This window comes from Saccoglossus kowalevskii, chromosome 19, assembly GCF_978046115.1.
Source record: "Saccoglossus kowalevskii chromosome 19, keSacKowa6.1, whole genome shotgun sequence".
Lineage (NCBI taxonomy): Eukaryota > Metazoa > Hemichordata > Enteropneusta > Harrimaniidae > Saccoglossus > Saccoglossus kowalevskii.
In genome coordinates this window covers 22,408,349-22,427,554 of record NC_140659.1, presented here as the reverse complement: position 1 = coordinate 22,427,554, position 19,206 = coordinate 22,408,349, and the positions used below count along the sequence as shown (strand labels likewise).

The 19,206-nt window shown below is 33.5% G+C and overlaps 1 protein-coding gene across 5 annotated transcripts in view; it reads right to left on the bottom strand.

Annotated features, from left to right (window-relative positions):
• The window catches only part of LOC100373263 (uncharacterized), a 113,608-nt gene that overhangs the window by 31,520 nt on the left and 62,882 nt on the right, over positions 1 to 19,206 (bottom strand). The window contains exons 3-17 of one of the 5 annotated variants that reach the window (XM_078009181.2): positions 10,524 to 10,586; positions 8,340 to 8,365; positions 7,840 to 7,875; positions 7,558 to 7,593; positions 6,577 to 6,606; positions 5,992 to 6,027; positions 4,410 to 4,445; positions 3,692 to 3,727; positions 3,504 to 3,536; positions 2,555 to 2,599; positions 1,892 to 1,954; positions 1,638 to 1,763; positions 1,167 to 1,193; positions 664 to 699; positions 18 to 53 (exon numbers count right to left, since the gene is read on the bottom strand). In XM_078009181.2, coding sequence (XP_077865307.1) covers positions 18 to 53; positions 664 to 699; positions 1,167 to 1,193; positions 1,638 to 1,763; positions 1,892 to 1,954; positions 2,555 to 2,599; positions 3,504 to 3,536; positions 3,692 to 3,727; positions 4,410 to 4,445; positions 5,992 to 6,027; positions 6,577 to 6,606; positions 7,558 to 7,593; positions 7,840 to 7,875; positions 8,340 to 8,365; positions 10,524 to 10,586 — 665 coding nt within the window. The remainder of the gene's footprint in view (positions 1 to 17; positions 54 to 663; positions 700 to 1,166; positions 1,194 to 1,637; positions 1,764 to 1,891; positions 1,955 to 2,554; positions 2,600 to 3,503; positions 3,537 to 3,691; positions 3,728 to 4,409; positions 4,446 to 5,991; positions 6,028 to 6,576; positions 6,607 to 7,557; positions 7,594 to 7,839; positions 7,876 to 8,339; positions 8,366 to 10,523; positions 10,587 to 19,206) is intronic. The other 4 variants (XM_085493932.1, XM_085493933.1, XM_085493934.1 and 1 more) reach the window with 4 other exon arrangements.

The following is a 19,206-nucleotide window of genomic DNA, read 5'->3' as shown; positions in this document are numbered from 1 at the left end:
ATACTGAATATACTCACAGGTGGGCCCTCAGGTCCTGGTAATCCTGGTTCACCCTATTGTACAAGAATAAAATTAATGTGGAGATAGAAAAATTAGGTTTTGCTGATATCTCTATTTTTATCATTAATAATCACCCAGTATGCAAATATTGTTTTTCAGAATGTCTGTTTTGAAATTCTGATACATTGATGGGTGGGCAGGTTAGCGAGAGGGGGGGGGGGCTCACCATGTGTTCCCGATTCTTACTGTTTCTTTGAGTGCAGCGAGGTTGATCAGTGTGTGTCAACAATTTCTCTGTTACTTACAGTTACCTTGTATGCTTTCGTGTAACACGGTGAGCACCTTACTTATTGCCAAATAAACTGTTTTTATAACTAGTCAATGTGTGGCCATAAATAAGGCTTACATAAAATTTTAAATATCAAGAAACGAAATATCTAAATTGTCAACAACAAAAAAATGTTTTTTAAAAAATTTTGATAATTTTGTGAGTAGCTTCTGTTGATTCTTACAATAAAGACACTTCTTTGGATAGCAATTTATAGCGATTAGTGGAATAGTTTGTTAACTATTAACATTCCAAATAAAACAATTTATTTCATTAAACTGGAAATCAATCAGTCTAATCAACAAATAAAAAGTAATACAAATTTGCAAAATTACCGGAAGACCTTGTTCGCCTGGCAAACCAATACCACCCTGCATAATAAATAAATAAATAGATGTTTACATCATTTTCATAACAATCACCAGGCCAGAGAAAAGAAAAGAGGTATACAATGTGCAATAATGTCTTAACCAAGTTGAAAAGAATAAAATAAATGCTTTCATAAACTTTAAAATAAGGAATAATTATTCAGACATGACCACTGTAATGTATCCACACAAGAAACACAAGATCAAGGCAGTAACAGGTTTATTTTGGTTACGGAGCTTACAAACATGGCGGGCATCTCAAGGCGCAGACGAAACTCATTAAGGGGGCGTCTCGAATGACCAACTATGATAAGGTCAAGGGTCATCTCACAAATACAATGAAAAGTGAATATACTACAACCACCTGCTTGATTTGATCGATAGGAAGAATGTTTTGTGAACAAAAAACACATTCAATGATTTTATTTGTTTATGACTGCATGACAGTGAAGATGTCACAAGCAACTTACTGGCATTCCCGGGGGACCAGGAACTCCCTGAAACAAGCAAAAACATTGCATTAGATTTATATCAATCAAATTTTGTGATTGTATTGATTCTTCAACAGAACAATGTCATGACATAATCAGACAGCATATGAAGGCAGATCAGCCAATACAAGACTTCCTATCCTTGGTGTGTTTGCATCGTATATTATGTAATAGAACAAATATACGGTATTTGTTGTTGCCAAAATTATGATATAAACATGCCAAAAAAAAACTCATTGCATCTAATAAAGGAGATAACCTTGCTTGTTTATTTTTAAACCTTTCCAGACATCTAGTGCATTCTGTGACGTCATTGGTTGAAACTAGATTTAATTAATGCACATATGAAACTCATGGGGGACAAGACCATCGCTATGCACGAATATGAAAGTTGCATAACTAAATATTAATCTTTGTGCATAACTAAATATTAATCTTTGTCCAACTCACCGGTTCACCATCGGTGCCATTAAATCCTGGTTCACCTGATTCACCAGGTACTCCTGGAAGGCCGTTTATTCCATCTGCACCTTTTGGACCTGGTGGTCCAGGTAACCCCGGCATTCCTGGTTCTCCCTGAAAGTCAAGCAGCATTAAATCAAATCTCAAAATTGTTTTCCCTGTCTGTAATGTTGGTTTTTGTAGAGAACTTTTGGATCAACTCTCTTACTACTCTTATTAAAGGCACAAAGATTAGATTTTACCTTTATAATAATAGTTTCTGTTGCCGGTGAAGCACCTTCTAAACTTCCTACACCTGGTGGACCCTAAACACAAACAGAGAAAGAAAAACATCAAATATTAGAGGGCGATAAGTCATCAACGAACGATGCTTGTCTTGCCACATTCTGTCTGGTATGGGACTCATATTGACGTACACAGCAAGGGTAAAATACATTATTTGTTTACATGTTTACAACCACCTGCCCTTTAAAATGATTCCTAAACCTGAATATATCCAAGTAATGTGCAATAGTTAACAGAATTGCCCAGAATCAATGCATTTTCCAAGGTCGTCAAAATATACACCTAGCGCGAAATTCAACTAAATTGATTGACCATGCTTGCCAACACCATTTGTGTTTTGTCATCAGATGTGCATTGGCCGATGGCTGATAGCAATCATGTTCACAGTGTGTCAAAGCATTACTGTAAAAGGTCCCAGAAATTTGAAAATGTACATCAAATGTAGGCTAATAATAAATTGCACAAAATCAGTGTATTAATTACCAATATTTTATAATCACTCGTTAGAAGTAATGACTGTATCAGTGCCTGAGGTAACGTAACCATACATGTAGTGACACCTGTGACAAAATTATCCACATTTTTGTCCATATATCTCTGTAGGTACATGTATGACTTACCATAGGACCCGGGATTCCTGGTAATCCTGGCTGTCCTGGCTCACCCTGGAAATATCAAAGATGGATATATTTTTATAGAAATAAAAGTCGCATTGCTCAATGTTAATCAATAAAGCTTCATACAAGTAATCCTAATGTTTGTTTTTTGTATTTTTGTAAATATAGATTGTCTTCTTCTACATGTATACAAAGTCAGGGAGAGCACATATCTTTTGTTCAGATAAACATATTACATATACTTTATGTAGATTACAGAGTTGTATACATGTTACTCTATGTGGGAGTAAAACACAACCCATTCTATTAGAAAATTTCTTGGAAACTGAAGTTAATAAAACAATGTGGCAGAGAAAAGAAGGGGGGGGGAGGTCTTTGTAAAGAAACAGCAGTGTAAAGATGTTTGCCCAATACAAGATAAGTTACAATGTGGATATGCCTGAACATTCTGTTCAATACCATGTTTGGGTAACTGTATTGATCAAATTTGATATTATGAATAAGACTGATTTCAGAGAGTACACGAGAAGAGCAAACTGTTGTCATTTAGTCTACAGCTTCTGTTTATTATGAATAACAGCCAAATTTATGTATTTATTTATTTATTCACCAGATAAAAAGTAAATTAAACAACATTTCAAATAATAATAATACAATAGCAGAGTAGTAAATATTAAAATACATAATAATTGTTATGATAATCATAATTGTAATAAAAATAATCTGGTGTTGGACACGGAAATAGTTTCTAGTTTGTTTTACACGTACAATTCCTAACCCTAAATATCCTTGCTGGCTGTGCTTGTGTTCAGTGCAAACTAGGATAACTTTTTACATGTACAGGACGTGCTGATATTTTTGATCTTTTGAGATTTTTAATAACTCTTTCACAAACACCAAAAAGTTTCCTGCATTTTTCAACTTAGATATTATAGACAAACCATTACAATACCTTTTGTCCTTGCATTCCAATACCAGGTTCTCCCTAAAAAAAGAAAAAAAAAAAAATGCACTATATTTTATTTCACTGGAAACTTAAATGAACACTCGCAACAAACAAAATGAACAAATAATTATTTTTCTACTTTAAAGAAACGGATGCAGGTGCAGTAATACAACACAAAAATTCTGTAAACTTACCACATTACCCTTCATACCATTTTGTCCTGGATCACCCTGTCAAAAAATGGAACAGTCCACAAACAAAGGTCAATTGAAATGGTGCATTTTAATAATACAATTATGCATATTTAATAAACTTTTCACATTATACCTACCATAATTAACAAATTAAGACCACACCAAGCACATGACAATTAGATACAATGTAACATATAATGTAATTGTTTGTGTAAAATTTGTGATAATTATTCATGGATTTGGGACATGAGACCAAGCCATGTTTGAATGAGACACACTAAAGACTAAATGAAATGTAACATGGTGAAAAAAAACAGTTGCAATGAAGACAGCGAGAAAGTAGATGACTTCATGCAATGATTTCCATACCTTGGTTACTTAAATAATAGACAGAAGGGTAGTGGCATGACGACAAGACAGTAGCAAAGAGCTTTTATTTAAAATCAGATATTGTATTAAATTTGGTTTCCTGGTCTGTCTCAAACCAAAATGGCTGACATTCAAGAATTCCAAGACACTTTAAATTATCACAATTGAATTTTTCATTTAAGTAATTCAATACATATACAATACAGTAAAACTATAAGTGCTTTTTACAAACAATAATAACACTACAGTGGACTCCATGCAACACACATACACACACACACACACACACACAAACAGGAGAAGGAAGCAAGCAAGGAAATTACAAACAAACAAACAAATCAGCCCATACCGGTTCACCTTTCAGGCCATCTAAACCAATAGGCCCCTAAAAATTCAAATAAATGACCAGAAATTAAAAAAAAAATAAAAAAAAATAAAAAAACACCAGAAGTATAGAGTACCCTTTTATGTTACGAAACAAGAAAAATAATTTTTTAAAAGAGAAGCATGCAGTTTGGACAAATTTATATATCGCATGTAGAAGGCAGTTTAATACTAAGAAGTTTTAGTTTTGCTTTTCAATTGTGCAAGTAAATTAAGAAGTGATGGCAGCTCTTTGCTACTTGTGCATTAACGAGCAAGCAAAAGAAGTACCTCTGTCAAATAAAAACAAAAATTATGCAGCAAATATGTGGGCATAAAAGTCACACATTCAAACGTTAATCTTAAACACAAACAGTAATACTACAAAAAACTGCTAAAACAAACTTGATCACACAGAATTTTAATCAAGTTTTCACACTGCAAATAAAAACCAACATTTACAATCATGTTAAAACAAAGAAAAAAAAAACTGAAAAATAAAAAAAATGTAAATTAGAATAATATCTTATAATAATCATAAACTGGAGTATATAGTGTAAGGTGCCACTATAAGGAGACAATGGGTAAAATAAATAGAAAGGAGAATAGAAAAAAAAAAAAAATAAATATATAAATTTATCAATATAGAGAGATAATATGTTAAGTTTCTTTACCTTGTTAATGCTTAGTGCAGGGAATAAAAGCATGAGTAAAAGGGGCACTGAATAGTCCCATGAATGATCTATGTAAGTTTTTTTTTATACACAAGAAAAACATGCATGTTGATTACCATGGCAACCATGTTGGCATTGGAAAACTTAGTTGCCATTGCAACTGGCTTCCAAATTTCTCGCAACACACAATTTTAAAAAAACACACAGGAAAAAATGAATTTTGGAAATGTTTCAATTTGTGAGCTTTCATTTTATTATTTACTGAGAATAGAAAACACGTTTAATCATTTGGTTTAATAATACTAGTTATTAATAGAAACAAGCTAAAAAAGATACATGTCAAGTTTAAAGTCTGACCAACAATGAATAAAATAAAAAAAAATTATTACAAGTGCAGATTTAAAGATGCCTGTTAAAGGTTAACTACTGCTACATATACTCTAGAATTGTTTTAATTGGCATGTAAGGAAGTAAATCAAAATTATTCCATGGGTTGTCATACTTATCAATATGCCACCTCTGATTGGCTAATGCAATACTCAGGCCATCTATTCTTAACCCTTTGATTGTATGATTTTTTTCTCAAATTTGTGTATGCTGTAAAAAATGTTCACATTTTTGCTAATTTTCGTCACACTTGAAAAAATACGGAAATAATTATGTGGTTTTATTTCGTAGCGACCAAAGGGTTAAAGGTCAACATGCATGGGGACTTCTAATCATGCATTACGTTTTTTTTTTGGAATCCTACACGTGCAATGTCATTTTAATGCTCAACGTGCATATTCCAATCATCGTCAAAGTTTGTGCGTTTACAGTTTTAACAAATAGTTGGTCAAACTTTTGAAGTCGGGATAAAAACAGGGAGGAGAATGCATGTTTCCTTTGACGAACCGGAAAACCTGGAAATCCACGTGCTCCTCTCCGTCCCTATAAATGGAAAAACAAAACAAAGTGTATTAATAAACTAATGGAGAATCATCGGTAAAAGTTGTTTAATTGATGACTGTCATATTATAGGAGTTTACCAAGTTAGCTTTACAATAGATAAGAGAATAAAATCTGCACAGTTAGAACAAATTGGTGAATTCTCGTTGTTTTTTAGGACTTTCAATATATATTAATTTTCACTACCCACAGCAAGCTTTGATTAGCAATACCGTAAAATATTTTATTTTAACTGAGCAGACATTTTGGGTGTTTTGTATGGAATTTATTTTCACTGATTTTTGACAAGTTGAAGGTAAAATATAGGATTTTATTTTCACTGAATCATTCCTTAAGTGAAAATAGTGAAAATAAATTCCAGTTATGAATACTCATAGCTAACTTTAACTACCAATACTAGTTCTGACTACCCATAGCCAATACTAGTTTTGATAATCCATTGCAAGCTTTGACCACCCACAGTTGTTTAGATTACCCATAGCTGGTTTTGACTACTCATAGTCAGATTTGACTACATTTCTGAAAACTTACTCTCATTCCAGGGGGTCCTTCTGGGTCACCCTATAAATTAGAAGAAGCACAAGTTTAATTTTAAAGGGCAGAATGTTTGAGTATTTAAAATTAGCAAATTCAAGGCACGCTTACAGAAAACACAATTTGTTAGAAAACAATCCACAATTGCAGTATTTATTTTCCAACACCTACTGCAATGGAGTTAATAATGCAAATGTTTAGGTGCAACTTTAAGACGAAGAAGAATTAATTTAAAATTTATAAATATTGATCAGTGACTTGCACTTCCACCCTTTGCCCGCAGAGACAATTTTTCACAAAAAACTCTGCATAATATAGTTTGATCAAGGCCCGAGGGAAATTTTGTTGATTTCGGTAAAAAATTTATAAATATACAAAAAAAAATATACATAAAGATGTGCAAATCGTTGTGCCAACATGCTAGTAGGACAAATAATGATGTTGTCAGGATTAAAAAACACACAATGAGTAAGGATTTTATTGGCAGAAAGAAAATACCAGATTTAAAAAATTCCTAACTCCTGTGCAACTTAACTTTATAGTCTGGAGTAGACATAACTGTCGAATATCGAAACATAAAAATTAAACAACTTCTCCAAGGAAAATAAATAAGTACAGGTCTCCAACAGAAGTGCAGTTTCATTTGTTGTTTACTGGCTCATTAATATGTGACATATTTTTACCCGAGATACATCGTTGTCATTTACGTAAGCGAATACACTACTAATAGAGCAGGAATAAACAGTTTGTATCCGAGTATTGATAAAGAAAATTCTGAATATTATTTGCTAAAATAAACAAAAGATTGCAGCATGAGAGTACTCTAGATAGAACAAGATACTTAACATCACAGTTTGGCTATAATACTTTTTTTTCTTCATATACTTGAATAATTTTGCAAACTTTTTGAATTTGAATGAAAAAATGAATAAAATTATAAGAATGTTTCGGGATTTGAAAAAATAGAAGGTTGAATACCTTTTGTCCTTTCTGTCCGGTCAACCCAATGGTTCCCTGAATCACAACAAATAAAAGAGTTCAGATCTCAATCGTATTAAATTATCAAAATATGAAACATATTAAAAAGGGATATTTGATCAATAACCGTTATTTATATGTGAAAAATTGTTAAATAGATGAGAACTTAAATGATCTGAGAGTAACAACATAATACGTCTAAAATGAAATAGTCATCTTAAAGAACAGAACACAAAATGAAAAATATGACGGTGAAGATGGAATAAAAAGACAGGAACAAACCTTTTTGCCTTTCTTTCCACGATCACCTTTCTCACCCTGGTTGGAGTAAAGAAGTTACAACAAGCAAACAACAGATAACAAAGTGGGAGCTTTACTATATAAATGAATTGTTTAATAAGATATTTTTTTACCTTAACATGAAAAAAAAAAATTATTTTGAGTTTTATTGATTGAACTGCATGGGAACTTTGAAAGCACTGGAGGAGAAGCAGTAACAAACACACATACCTAATGACTCAATAAGGGAGGAGCTTAGCAAAGCATGATGGGAAGCCAGAAAAATGGGAAGAACATATGGGAGATGAACACATGGCAGAATAAGGGTGACATAAGGAATATGGTAATGAGGATGAAGTTAGCAAGCATTTACCTAGTTGCCAAGCAACACATTGTTGCTTAGAAACCATATAATTTACCCACTGTCTCCTTGGTGACAATCTTACCAACACACTCCAGAAAAACAAAAAAATAGTGCAAAAGCAATAAAAAAAACTATGTACCGGAAATCCAGGATTGCCATCTTGTCCTGAAAATTGAAAGAAAAAAAAATTATTGGAAAAAAAAAATTTTGGAATGAATATGTGATGGGTATGTTTATTATAAATTAATTTAGATTGGATGAGACGAAAGGAGATATGAGCAAAAACATTGAAACTTCTTCTTCATTTAAAATAAATATAAATAAATATAAATTTATTTGGACTATTTCTTTATTAAGAACAAGACAACCATTTAGTAGGCTAATGTAATTTGAATGAGAAAGTCTATCTGATCTTTATTCTTGATGAGGAAAGGAGGACAAAGATCAGAAGAATTTTTGAAATCTTCAACACGTGTAAGTTTCATAGCAATCAGATTACCTTCACAAGCATGTCAAATACTGCAAAAATGGACCCTTGTTAAATTTGGCTGCAATTGTATGTAAATTCTAAAGAGTTAGCAAAAGTGCTGACAACCTACCTGGTATCAAATATTAATATTGCAAGTGATGTTATTTGCAAGTGCAACAAGCTGCAAAAAAGAGCTCTGTTTGATGATAACACAGTGCACTTGCATGAAAGTTCTTCTAAATGTCGCCCTCAAGTGTTCAGTTGAGTTCAATTTGATTTTGTTTTTATTTCCTGAGAGGAAGCCTGTTTTGTTTGCATTTCAAAAGACTCATTTTGCAAGTTCAAACTTGTGAAGTATCACAGTACAAAATGATAATTACACTACTAGTATATTAAGATTTCCCTAGATAAACGGCAGCCTCTCAGCTGAGATAGCTTCCTTGCTAGCAATGCACGTTTCAAATAAAGAACTGAAGATATCATTAGAAAATGAACAAATCTGAGAGTATATCTGAGATACCTATATAGAAAACATCTCAAAGTAATCATACTTGCGGTTTTTAACAATAATTTGAAAATATCACTTTTTACTAAAAATGACAAAGATATTCATCAAAATTAGAGAATTGAAGATATCATCACGAAAAGAACAAATCTCAGCGAGGTATATCTAAGGTACCTATATGTATAGTATCAAAGCAATCGCACTTTCAGTTTTTAACAATAATTTGAAAATATCACTTTTTACCAAAAATGACAAAAATATTCATCAAAATTAGTGAATTGAAGATACAACGAAGTGAACAAATCTGAGAGAGGTCTGCCCAAGGTACATATACACAAAGCATCAAAATAATAAGAATTGCAGTTTTCAAGAACAAGTCGAAAAAGTAAGAGGTTGACACGGACGATGAAGACGGACAATCACTCATACGATAAGCTCAGCTCGACAAAGTCAACAGCGGAGCTAAAAAAAATCAACTGATTGCATGCATAATTTAAAATATTACGTAATCTTTAATGATCAAAATAATATTAAAAACTACAGAGACAATGTGTCCTACGGTGACTACAGACTGTATGTTTAACTGGGTACCAAAGTGACAAACACTAGCTTGACATGTACACATGGTGTGGTGGTGGTGGTGGGCTGTGGGTGGAACATGACATCACAAAATGATGCAAGTTTGTGATCACATTAATGGAAAGAATGACACAACAACTGCAGGCATGTTATTACATCGGTGTACAATCTAAAACTTAAACTACGATCTTGATGTTACCATGGCAATCGCGCAACCCATATTCTGTCACGCTTATAGGTGCAGTAGAATTTTCATGGAGTTTATTCAGTCAAAGAATTATTATATAAATTTTAACAAGGCTACAACCAAATCTGATCAAAAATAAAATTGAACGCAGTCCAATTTTTGTGACACATAATTTCACATGTGTTATACAATAATTTTAAGAATTGTGCAGCTTCTTATTTTGATTATCATAACATTCATGACTACTTTACTTCATTTTGAGTAAACTTAACTATATCATATATTGTTGAGATATACACGTAAACTCCAAAGTTGAAATCAAGAGTAGTCACAGTAAAACAATATACTACTACTGCTTATAAGGTATAAATTATTGATGTCAATACCAATATTCCACTTTGCCAAATTCAATTATAAATTTGGAGGGTACCGAGTTGCCAAGGTGACTGTCACTAACACTTTTTAGACCACAAGTGAATGGTTATTAGCATATGCAAGTTAGTTACTGAGTCCATTTATCAAAGCCATTCTAGTTTAGTGTACACACCTGCAGACCCTGTGTTACCCTTTTTGCCACGCCTACCTCTCTCTCCTGCTGGTCCCGGCGGTCCTGGAGGTCCCTGCAATCCTGCTTTTCCTGGAGCTCCTGAGAAGAGAAAACATGAAGATTATAGCCAATTACAGAGCTCGAAATCCACAAAATCCATATCCTTCAAAGTATTCCAATATTTCCTTTATAATTTAAAGAACTTAAAATTAGGAGAACTAAGATTACCGAGCTTAAGCCCTGCCTCTGAAAGTCAAAATAAAATAAATATATTCATAATTTTGAAAAAAATCCTCATCAAAACAGAAACTAACCAATAGGAAATGATTTCAATTTAATTCAACTACAATGTAGCAGTTAATGTGGTTACAGCACGGTCTTATTTCATCTTATTTGTGAAACGTTTTAATACTGTTGTATTGTTTTTTTAGCTCAAGAGGTCGAGCAAGTAAGTAAAAATAATTTAGTAATAAAGCGTGTCCACCAAAAGTGTTGTCAGAATAAATTTATTCCACCTTCAATAAATTACCCACAGAATGAAATGAAACTTTCAACAATTCTCAAACTCTACATAAATCTGTGAATTTTTTTTTTTTTTTCTGACTGGCATTTTAAATTTCTTTTTAAAGAAGAGGAATATTCTTGTGTTCATGAAGAAAACTGCCCGACCACAAAGAACATGTTTTCATAAATTGAATCCAGCAGGCATAGATCTGTTTCTAGTGGCTGTAAAGGTCAAAGTGGAAGAAAGTAGTTCCGGGCACTATGAAACCATTGCTATCATCACCATTCATAACGTGGCAAAGTTCAATGAGTTGATCTTCTAAAATAATTCTTTAAGTACAACCAGACAAAAAAAATTACTCATTATTTCTCCAATAAAGATGACCTCTGCAAATTGGTAAATTATCGTAAAGTGATATATTTTGGTATGATTTATCCAAATATTCCAAAACATGGACGCCAAGAATGTTAATTGCAGCAGTATTAATTTCATAACAAAATAAATTCATACATACAGTCATTGACAACAACGATATATGGTTTGTACTAAGTTAGGATAATACCATAGCAATCAGATGATACTATTTTTTGCTTGTTACGTATCAGGCATCCAGTGAATTTTTAGTTGCCATTGTTTTGATCCAGATCAGTTCCCAGCACAGAAGTAGAAAATGCATGCAAAAACAAATCATTTATATCAGGTGACAACCGTATGATGCGATTCAAAATATACAGCTTTTTTTTTTTGTATGATGATCACTGACACTCCAACGCTTATTCTGATCATTAAATTTATTTCAAACCTGATGAAACTTGATCACGAGAGGAAATTTGCTTCCAAATAACAATTTTTAGACACTTAAGTGCAACCGGAAAAGTAGATCCATGTACTGAGATAGTAACTAGGGTAGAAAGAAACCATGGCTGACAGACAAGACTCTGAAGAACATAGTGATAGTGAAAACAAGGCATTCCAAAAATGTGTTTCACTACGCTTGTCACAAACTATCATAACTTCCAGACTTGAAATGTTTTGAGAGACTACATCACAGATTAATAATAATAAATGCATTAATGGAAACCACTAGCAACCATATGGAACACATAACACTAGATATGTGTCAGTCAGTTTACATTACCCATCATGCATTGCAGCAATGCAGAATAGATGCCAGCCCAAGAAATTAACTAAAGCTGCTGGGAGAAAGTATACTCTGTCATTTTTAAAAATGTTTAAGCTCACAGAATTGCAAAATAAAACATATACACTTTTTATCTAATAAACCAGCATTGTACTTTTTCGCATCAAAATATAGAAAATATGTTTTCTTTTTGCAAATTTAGATTTAAACTAAATAAAAAAATTTTGAACTTTTCATGTTGTTTCTGACAGGTTATACTTATATAGTATTTGAGGTTCAATTCTAGAAAACAAGAAGTAGTTTAACATATTTCATCATAAACTTGTCATGCTCAGCTTGTTATCATGAAATTTATTAATTTGAAATCTTTGATTCAATCAATGCATGAGCAAGATCTATTTCTATTGATTTAAAAAAAATTAACAGAAAGTTTAAAAACATTATCACAAAAAAAAATATTACTCTGCTACTAAAATGGTGATACTGGTAGTAGATCCATCTGGCTGAGTTAGGGTTACGGGGGGGGGGGGGGGGGAGTGTGTGCAGAATTACATCTTATATCAAGGTAGAAGGTCAGATAAACGCATAATCAGATTCACTTGAATTTTCCAACGTTTTGACATGCACGTATTCCAACAACTAATAAATAAACTACGCTTAGATTTGTGAGCAATATTTTAGAGACAACCAACTGATTTGAAATCGCTTCTTCAGTGAGTACTAGAGGACTTGGATTGTTTAATGACATCACTACCAGTGTAGTTAACCTTCACATCATTGGGGTCAGCAGGAGTTGTATCGACTCAGCTTCTTAAGCGAGAAATGAGAAGTTTGTACTGCAATCATACTGCTTACTAAAATTAATTTGAAAAACCATTTTTTGTTTGTGTGAACTTTTTAAAGTGTTGTGTACAGGACTGATTATCGGCAGTATGCGCGGTTTAATGTGACACGAAATGAGAACATTGTACAGATGCTTCTCTGTTGAGTGCGAGTTTTCAAACAGAACAGTAGCAATTGCAATCATAGCTTACCCACAATTCTAGATTGATAGTAATTATTCTACAACTACCGTGTTAGAAAACTGAATATTCAGGAAATCCTGGAAAATTTACGGAAATTCAGGAAAAGTTACGGAAATCCGGGAAAAAGTTACAGAAATCCAGGAAAAGTAGCGGAAATCCTGTAACGAGTGGGAATGCATGTAACTTTCAATTGCCTGGCTAATTATAGACATAGTCCAGTCTGTCTGAACTTCTTGACCTCAAAACCACAAATAAATTAGATGATCTTCTGACAAACCGATGTGATGCCTTCTTTTTTCCTACACTATGTAGAGAATTATAGCTAGTATTGGAGACAGAGACAGTCTCCACTTGTACTTACAATAGACATCCCAATATGAATAATTGTTTAATAAATAAACATCAGATGTCGAGCTGACCTCACAAAAATCAAAACATTCCCATGATAATCCCAGTAGCATTTGGAGCCATATAAATTCTTAACTGAGAGAATGATTTAATACAATTATTTAAGTTGTACTTTGAGACGAAAAGTTTAGGCGACTTGTGGATTATTACATATATGTAAAATACGCAAATTATGTGAAATATTTAATGATCAGATTAATCTTTTTCAATCCATGGGCATTACAAATCATTAGTAAAAACTATCACTAACATCCGGTCAGTTGAAACTCACTGACATTTTGGAACACATGTCCTACTACTGTAGAATACTTTATTTTTGATTGGAATTAATTATCGCTATTTTCGCTGAAGGAATGATTCAGTGAAAATAAAATCTAGTTTATATACTGTTGTTTCTATATTTTACATTCAACTTGTCAAAAATCAGTGAAAATAAATTCCATACAAAAAAACCCAAAAAGACTATTTAGCGAAAATCAATTCCAGCTAAAATAAAGTATTTTACAGTATTTGCACATGTTGTATTATCCCCAAAGTGGCATTCGTTAGTGAATGAATAATTAATAAATTCACAGTACTATTTGATCTAAAAAAAAAAAAAACGGGGGAAAAAGTTTTTTTATGCATGACTAACATTCACAAAGTTCAAAAAAGTTAAAGGAGAATGACAGTTCTGTCATACAAATTGAAACCAACCATACTTGTATATTTATTTTCATACATGTTTTTATTTGAAAAGTGTATTTATTGACAGAGGTTGATTCCAGAGATCCAATCCAGCCTCTTTAGATGTCAATAGTGAAATATAGCTAATGTACTGACTGTAATTTGTCTTCTAAGTAAAACATTATTATAGTCTATCATACATACAACAGGCAACACTTAAGTCATATCTCAGCAGGAAAAGATCAGACTGCTGCTTATTGGTGGATGTGATCCGGAAAGCATGAATGCTGCCTATTTTGTTTGTAGTCTTACATTAAAAATTATAGTAATGACAATAACAACTTTAAAAACACAATATGTCAGGTTCCGGTTAGTAATAATGAGTGTGGTAACTTTCCTGGTCAAAAAACTCGAAATAGATAGGGCTTTGCTGACTCAACAACATTAACACCATGGAGATAACACATTGCACCCAGGGGACACCACATTGCAGTAAGGAAATGACACTATGCATTACGCTAACATCACAATATATAATTGAAATGACAATGCACTATGGGAATACCACAATGCAGTATGGGAAAGACACAATGCATTATGGGAACACATCAATGCACTGTGCGAACACTACAACGCATTATGAGAATACTACAATATACCATGGGAATACCACAATGCATTAAGGGAATGCCACAATGCACCATGGGAATACTGAAATGCCACATAGGAATACCACAATGCACCATGGGAATACTGAAATGCCACATAGGAATACCATAATGCATTGTGAGAATAACACAATACACCATGAGGATACTGCAGTACGGGAAAGACACAATGCATTATGCAATGCTCTGTGCGAACACCACAACACATTATGAGAATACTACAATGCACCATGGGAATACCACAATGCATTATAGGAATGCCACAATGCCATGGGAATACTGTAATGCCACATTGGAATACCACAATGCACCATGGAAATACTGAAATGCCCATAGGAATACCACAATGCATTGTGGGAATAACAATGCATTACGAGAACACTGCAATGCACAATGCAATATACCACACTGCAGCATTAGAATACCACAATGCACCATGGGAATACTGAAATGCCCATAGGAATACCACAGTGCACCATGGGAACACTGGAATGCCCAATGGGAATACCACAATGCACCATGGAATTGCCACAATGCAGTAATGAGATTACCTACATGAACCACAGAAAAACCACAATGCACCATGGGAATATCACAATATATGTATTAAAGTAGTGATAACTTGAGATCCAGAGTTTCTTCCTTCAATCTACCAGTCTTGGCAGTCCTGTATAAATGTTGATGATTATCATATAATAATCTACGTAATTTTTCTGCCAACATTTCAGTACAATTGCAAATTTTCAAGTATTTTTCTTCAATTTCATCATTAATTTGGGCACAACGTACATAAAATTGGTCAAATCAGACATTTTAGAAAAATAAAGAAAAAATTATACCAGATATTTTGTGAATGGTGAATTAAGTTAAAGTTGCTGGTTTATGTGATCAGATATGCAAGTAATTTGATGAAAATTCTAATAGGTGAGCTTTAAATATTGAAATTAAAGTGCCTGTGCAATGCCCACCCAGACGCTCCCCATTTTAGATCTGTGCCCCACTGAAATGGGCAATTATTGATTTTTTTGCTGAAAATGATTACTCGTATCCAAGTAAATTTGAGATATTTCCCGTGCTGTAGCCACGCCCACCTATCCTGAAACGGTCGACTGTTTCTGGATTTCCGACTCTCGCCGAAAGTGCGCCACCAAATGCAAAAATATGAGAGGAAGCCATACCCCTGGTCCGTACTTTTATATCACTGTGTCATTCAACGTACAACTGTACTTTTAAACAATATACATTTTTTAATCGACGTTTCTTTTGTCTATTTTATTTTATTTTTGAGAGAGCGAATTTTAAGAAGTTGTTTTCACAACAAACTTTTATGATGGTTAAACATTGTGTTGTGGGCGGTTGCAGTAATGCGTATAGTTATAGTGTAAGTATTTACACGTTTCCAATCGATCCGAAGGTGCGAAATCGGTGGACGAAAGCCGTGAAAATAACGAGAAAAGGTTGGGGTGGACTTCCTCCTAAACAGTGTCATATGCAGTGTCCACTTCACCTCAGATTCTTTTTTTGTTGTTGAAAAACTGTCCTTGTCCATGACAAAACAACTAGGTTTTAACGAGAAACGCCGAAAATATAAAACGTTTTCGAAAAAATAGATTCCGGACCAGCCCATGATTACTGAGACGGATTTCAGAAGGGAGAGAGACGTCGAGTATGTGTTTCAAATGATTTGATTTTTTTTGCAATCCTGATTATCACTTTATAGAGACCACCCGTGTTATGTAAAAGGTAGCAGTAATTTTGATAATTTTGAAGCGTCGGACAAACAGGAAATTACGCAGCCCTCCAGATGTTTTATTTTCGCAGGCTAAAAGTGTCTGAATTGTTCGTTTATTGGTGTTGAATGTCGAATTCACACCTTTGTTGCCTTTACTTGCAGCTTGATCGGCGTAATAATTTACGGAATAAGAATCCGGGCTTGAGCTGTCAATGTATTTCTTTAATATGATGCCATAATCATGAAAATCAAGCTAAATCCACTCTGAATTTATCTGTATGTGAGTCGCTCTCAATTATTTTTGTTATCCAATTAAACGCCATACACGCACTTGTCCCCCTCATGACCCGACGCGTTCAACCGTTACAACGCGACAGTCATTTATTTAGTAACTGTGTTTTGTCGTTTTTTTAATTATTTCTCTATTTCACAAATCAATAGTGTCTAGTAACCTGCTAAATAACAAGACCATTCAGCCGTCAAATTTGATTTTGTCTAATGCCGGAGTCCAGCGACAGTGTACAAACGTGCTCCGGTGACGGTGACAACCACGGTGACTAGCTACACCAGACCGGACATATTTCGCATCTGACTCAACCCCAAGCAACAAACTTGATACTATGTGTTCATTATGGTCCACTCTTCCTCGATGAACAAATACATAAGTGGCAATTTAGTCAAAGACGAGAAAACAGCACAAGAAATTTGCCTTATTTACACGTGTCAGCAATGCAAGCTGCCCAGCGACTTCCCCTTCTGACGTCACAAGGGGAATTTCTGTATGCAAACGAGAAGCTAATGAGGAGCCTCGTTTTAAAATACACAAAAAAAAATTTTCGTGGACTGAGTTCAAAACACATTTATTCACTTAAAAAAAATTATTTATGCTTAGAAACATAAAAATTAATAATATTTATGTATCAATGGATAATTTTAGGCGTGAAAATAGCAGCCATTTCACAGGCACTTTAAATTTACAAATAGAAAATTTACAACTTGTGTTGACACAAAATTGCAACTCAGATGAGACTGACCTTCTACAATGAAATTCTAGTCCAACGAACGAAGTAAGCCAACCACCACACCAATCAATCATTTGCTAAGTTTGTTTTTGTTAGACTTATTTTCAAAAAAACCTTCATTTTGGTAACTGGCTGTGTCATGTAAACTTGACGGGATGAGTGACAGTAATCGGGAAGCATTGAAATAAATCAGTATTCTAACATCTCAAGTTAGAGAATCTTAATACAAGTGCAATCACCGATGACATCGTTGTTTTTCCAACCTTTACAACAAAATCTCTGCTGTGGCCGCTCATCTTACCAATTGTTATTGTATACCTCTATAAGGTTATTATGAGCACCACTTACTGGGTCAAACGTATCAAAACAGAAACACCAATAACATCTGTAACTGATGACGACAACAAACTGGTTTCAAATTTGTGGCGTTTAAAAATCTCAAGCAGGGTCGCAGATTTATAGCTTTATAATAGAACATTTGTTTTTTACCCATGCAGTACAGTATGAACAGTAAGTTTTACGATGTTCAAGAATTAATTCTTCATTGCATGGCTACCATAAATGCTATTTTGGCAAAATATTACATGGACAATAAATATGAGCAAATCTATACAATAATTTAGTGTTTTTGCATTTGTGTTTTTGGTAATGAAGAAAATACTTGACTTAATCTGAAATTAAAGGGAGATGGTCTTCGCGCCAGGCATGTGCAAGATGTGGGTCTCATATAAACAAAGATGGCGAATTTGACTGTTTCGCAGATCAACAAGTAAAAACTGAGACGTTACCAAGATTTAATTAGGTAATTTTTTAGGAGATTGAAAGGTATCAAAGAAGATGCTGATGGAAATTAGTGAAAGTCGCGCACAGATCAAAACTTGCATTAAAAGAGAGCATTGAGTTGTGAGAAAATATTTGTTTATCAACATAAATGATAAAAAAAAATTGTAAAGTGTGTCAATACCTTTTGAATATGCACTACATTGTAATTTTTTTGTTTCTTGTATTTTTGTGTCAGGCGACAGTTCCAGAGACTGAATCTAAATGTGGTCTCTCCTGGCTTTGTTTTTGCATTTTTCCAAAGACCATATTTCAGTTTGGGACATGTGACAGGGCAGTATGACTATTATAATGCAACTTTTTTTGTCTTCAGCCTAAGCACAGTCCCTGTGGCTTGAGATAGAATTTGAACATTACTGATCAATAGTTTGATGCAACAACCATTAACACTGCATGTAATGTAAAATACTTTATTTTCGCTTGGAATTAGATTTCAGTATCTTCGCTGAAAATCCAGCCAATATATATTTTTCCCTATATTTTATATTCAACTCATCAAAAATTAGTGAAAATAAATTCCATACAAAACAGTGAAAAATAATTTCAGCTAAAATAAAGTATTTTACAATAGTATGCAGTTATACGACCAGATTGATTTTACCTTGATATTTGCACATCCACATTTCAAACGGAAGCAAATCTAAACCAAAAATTGCATGTACCTAGACCATTGAAATACAACTCAACTCAATACAATTTTGACCATACCCAC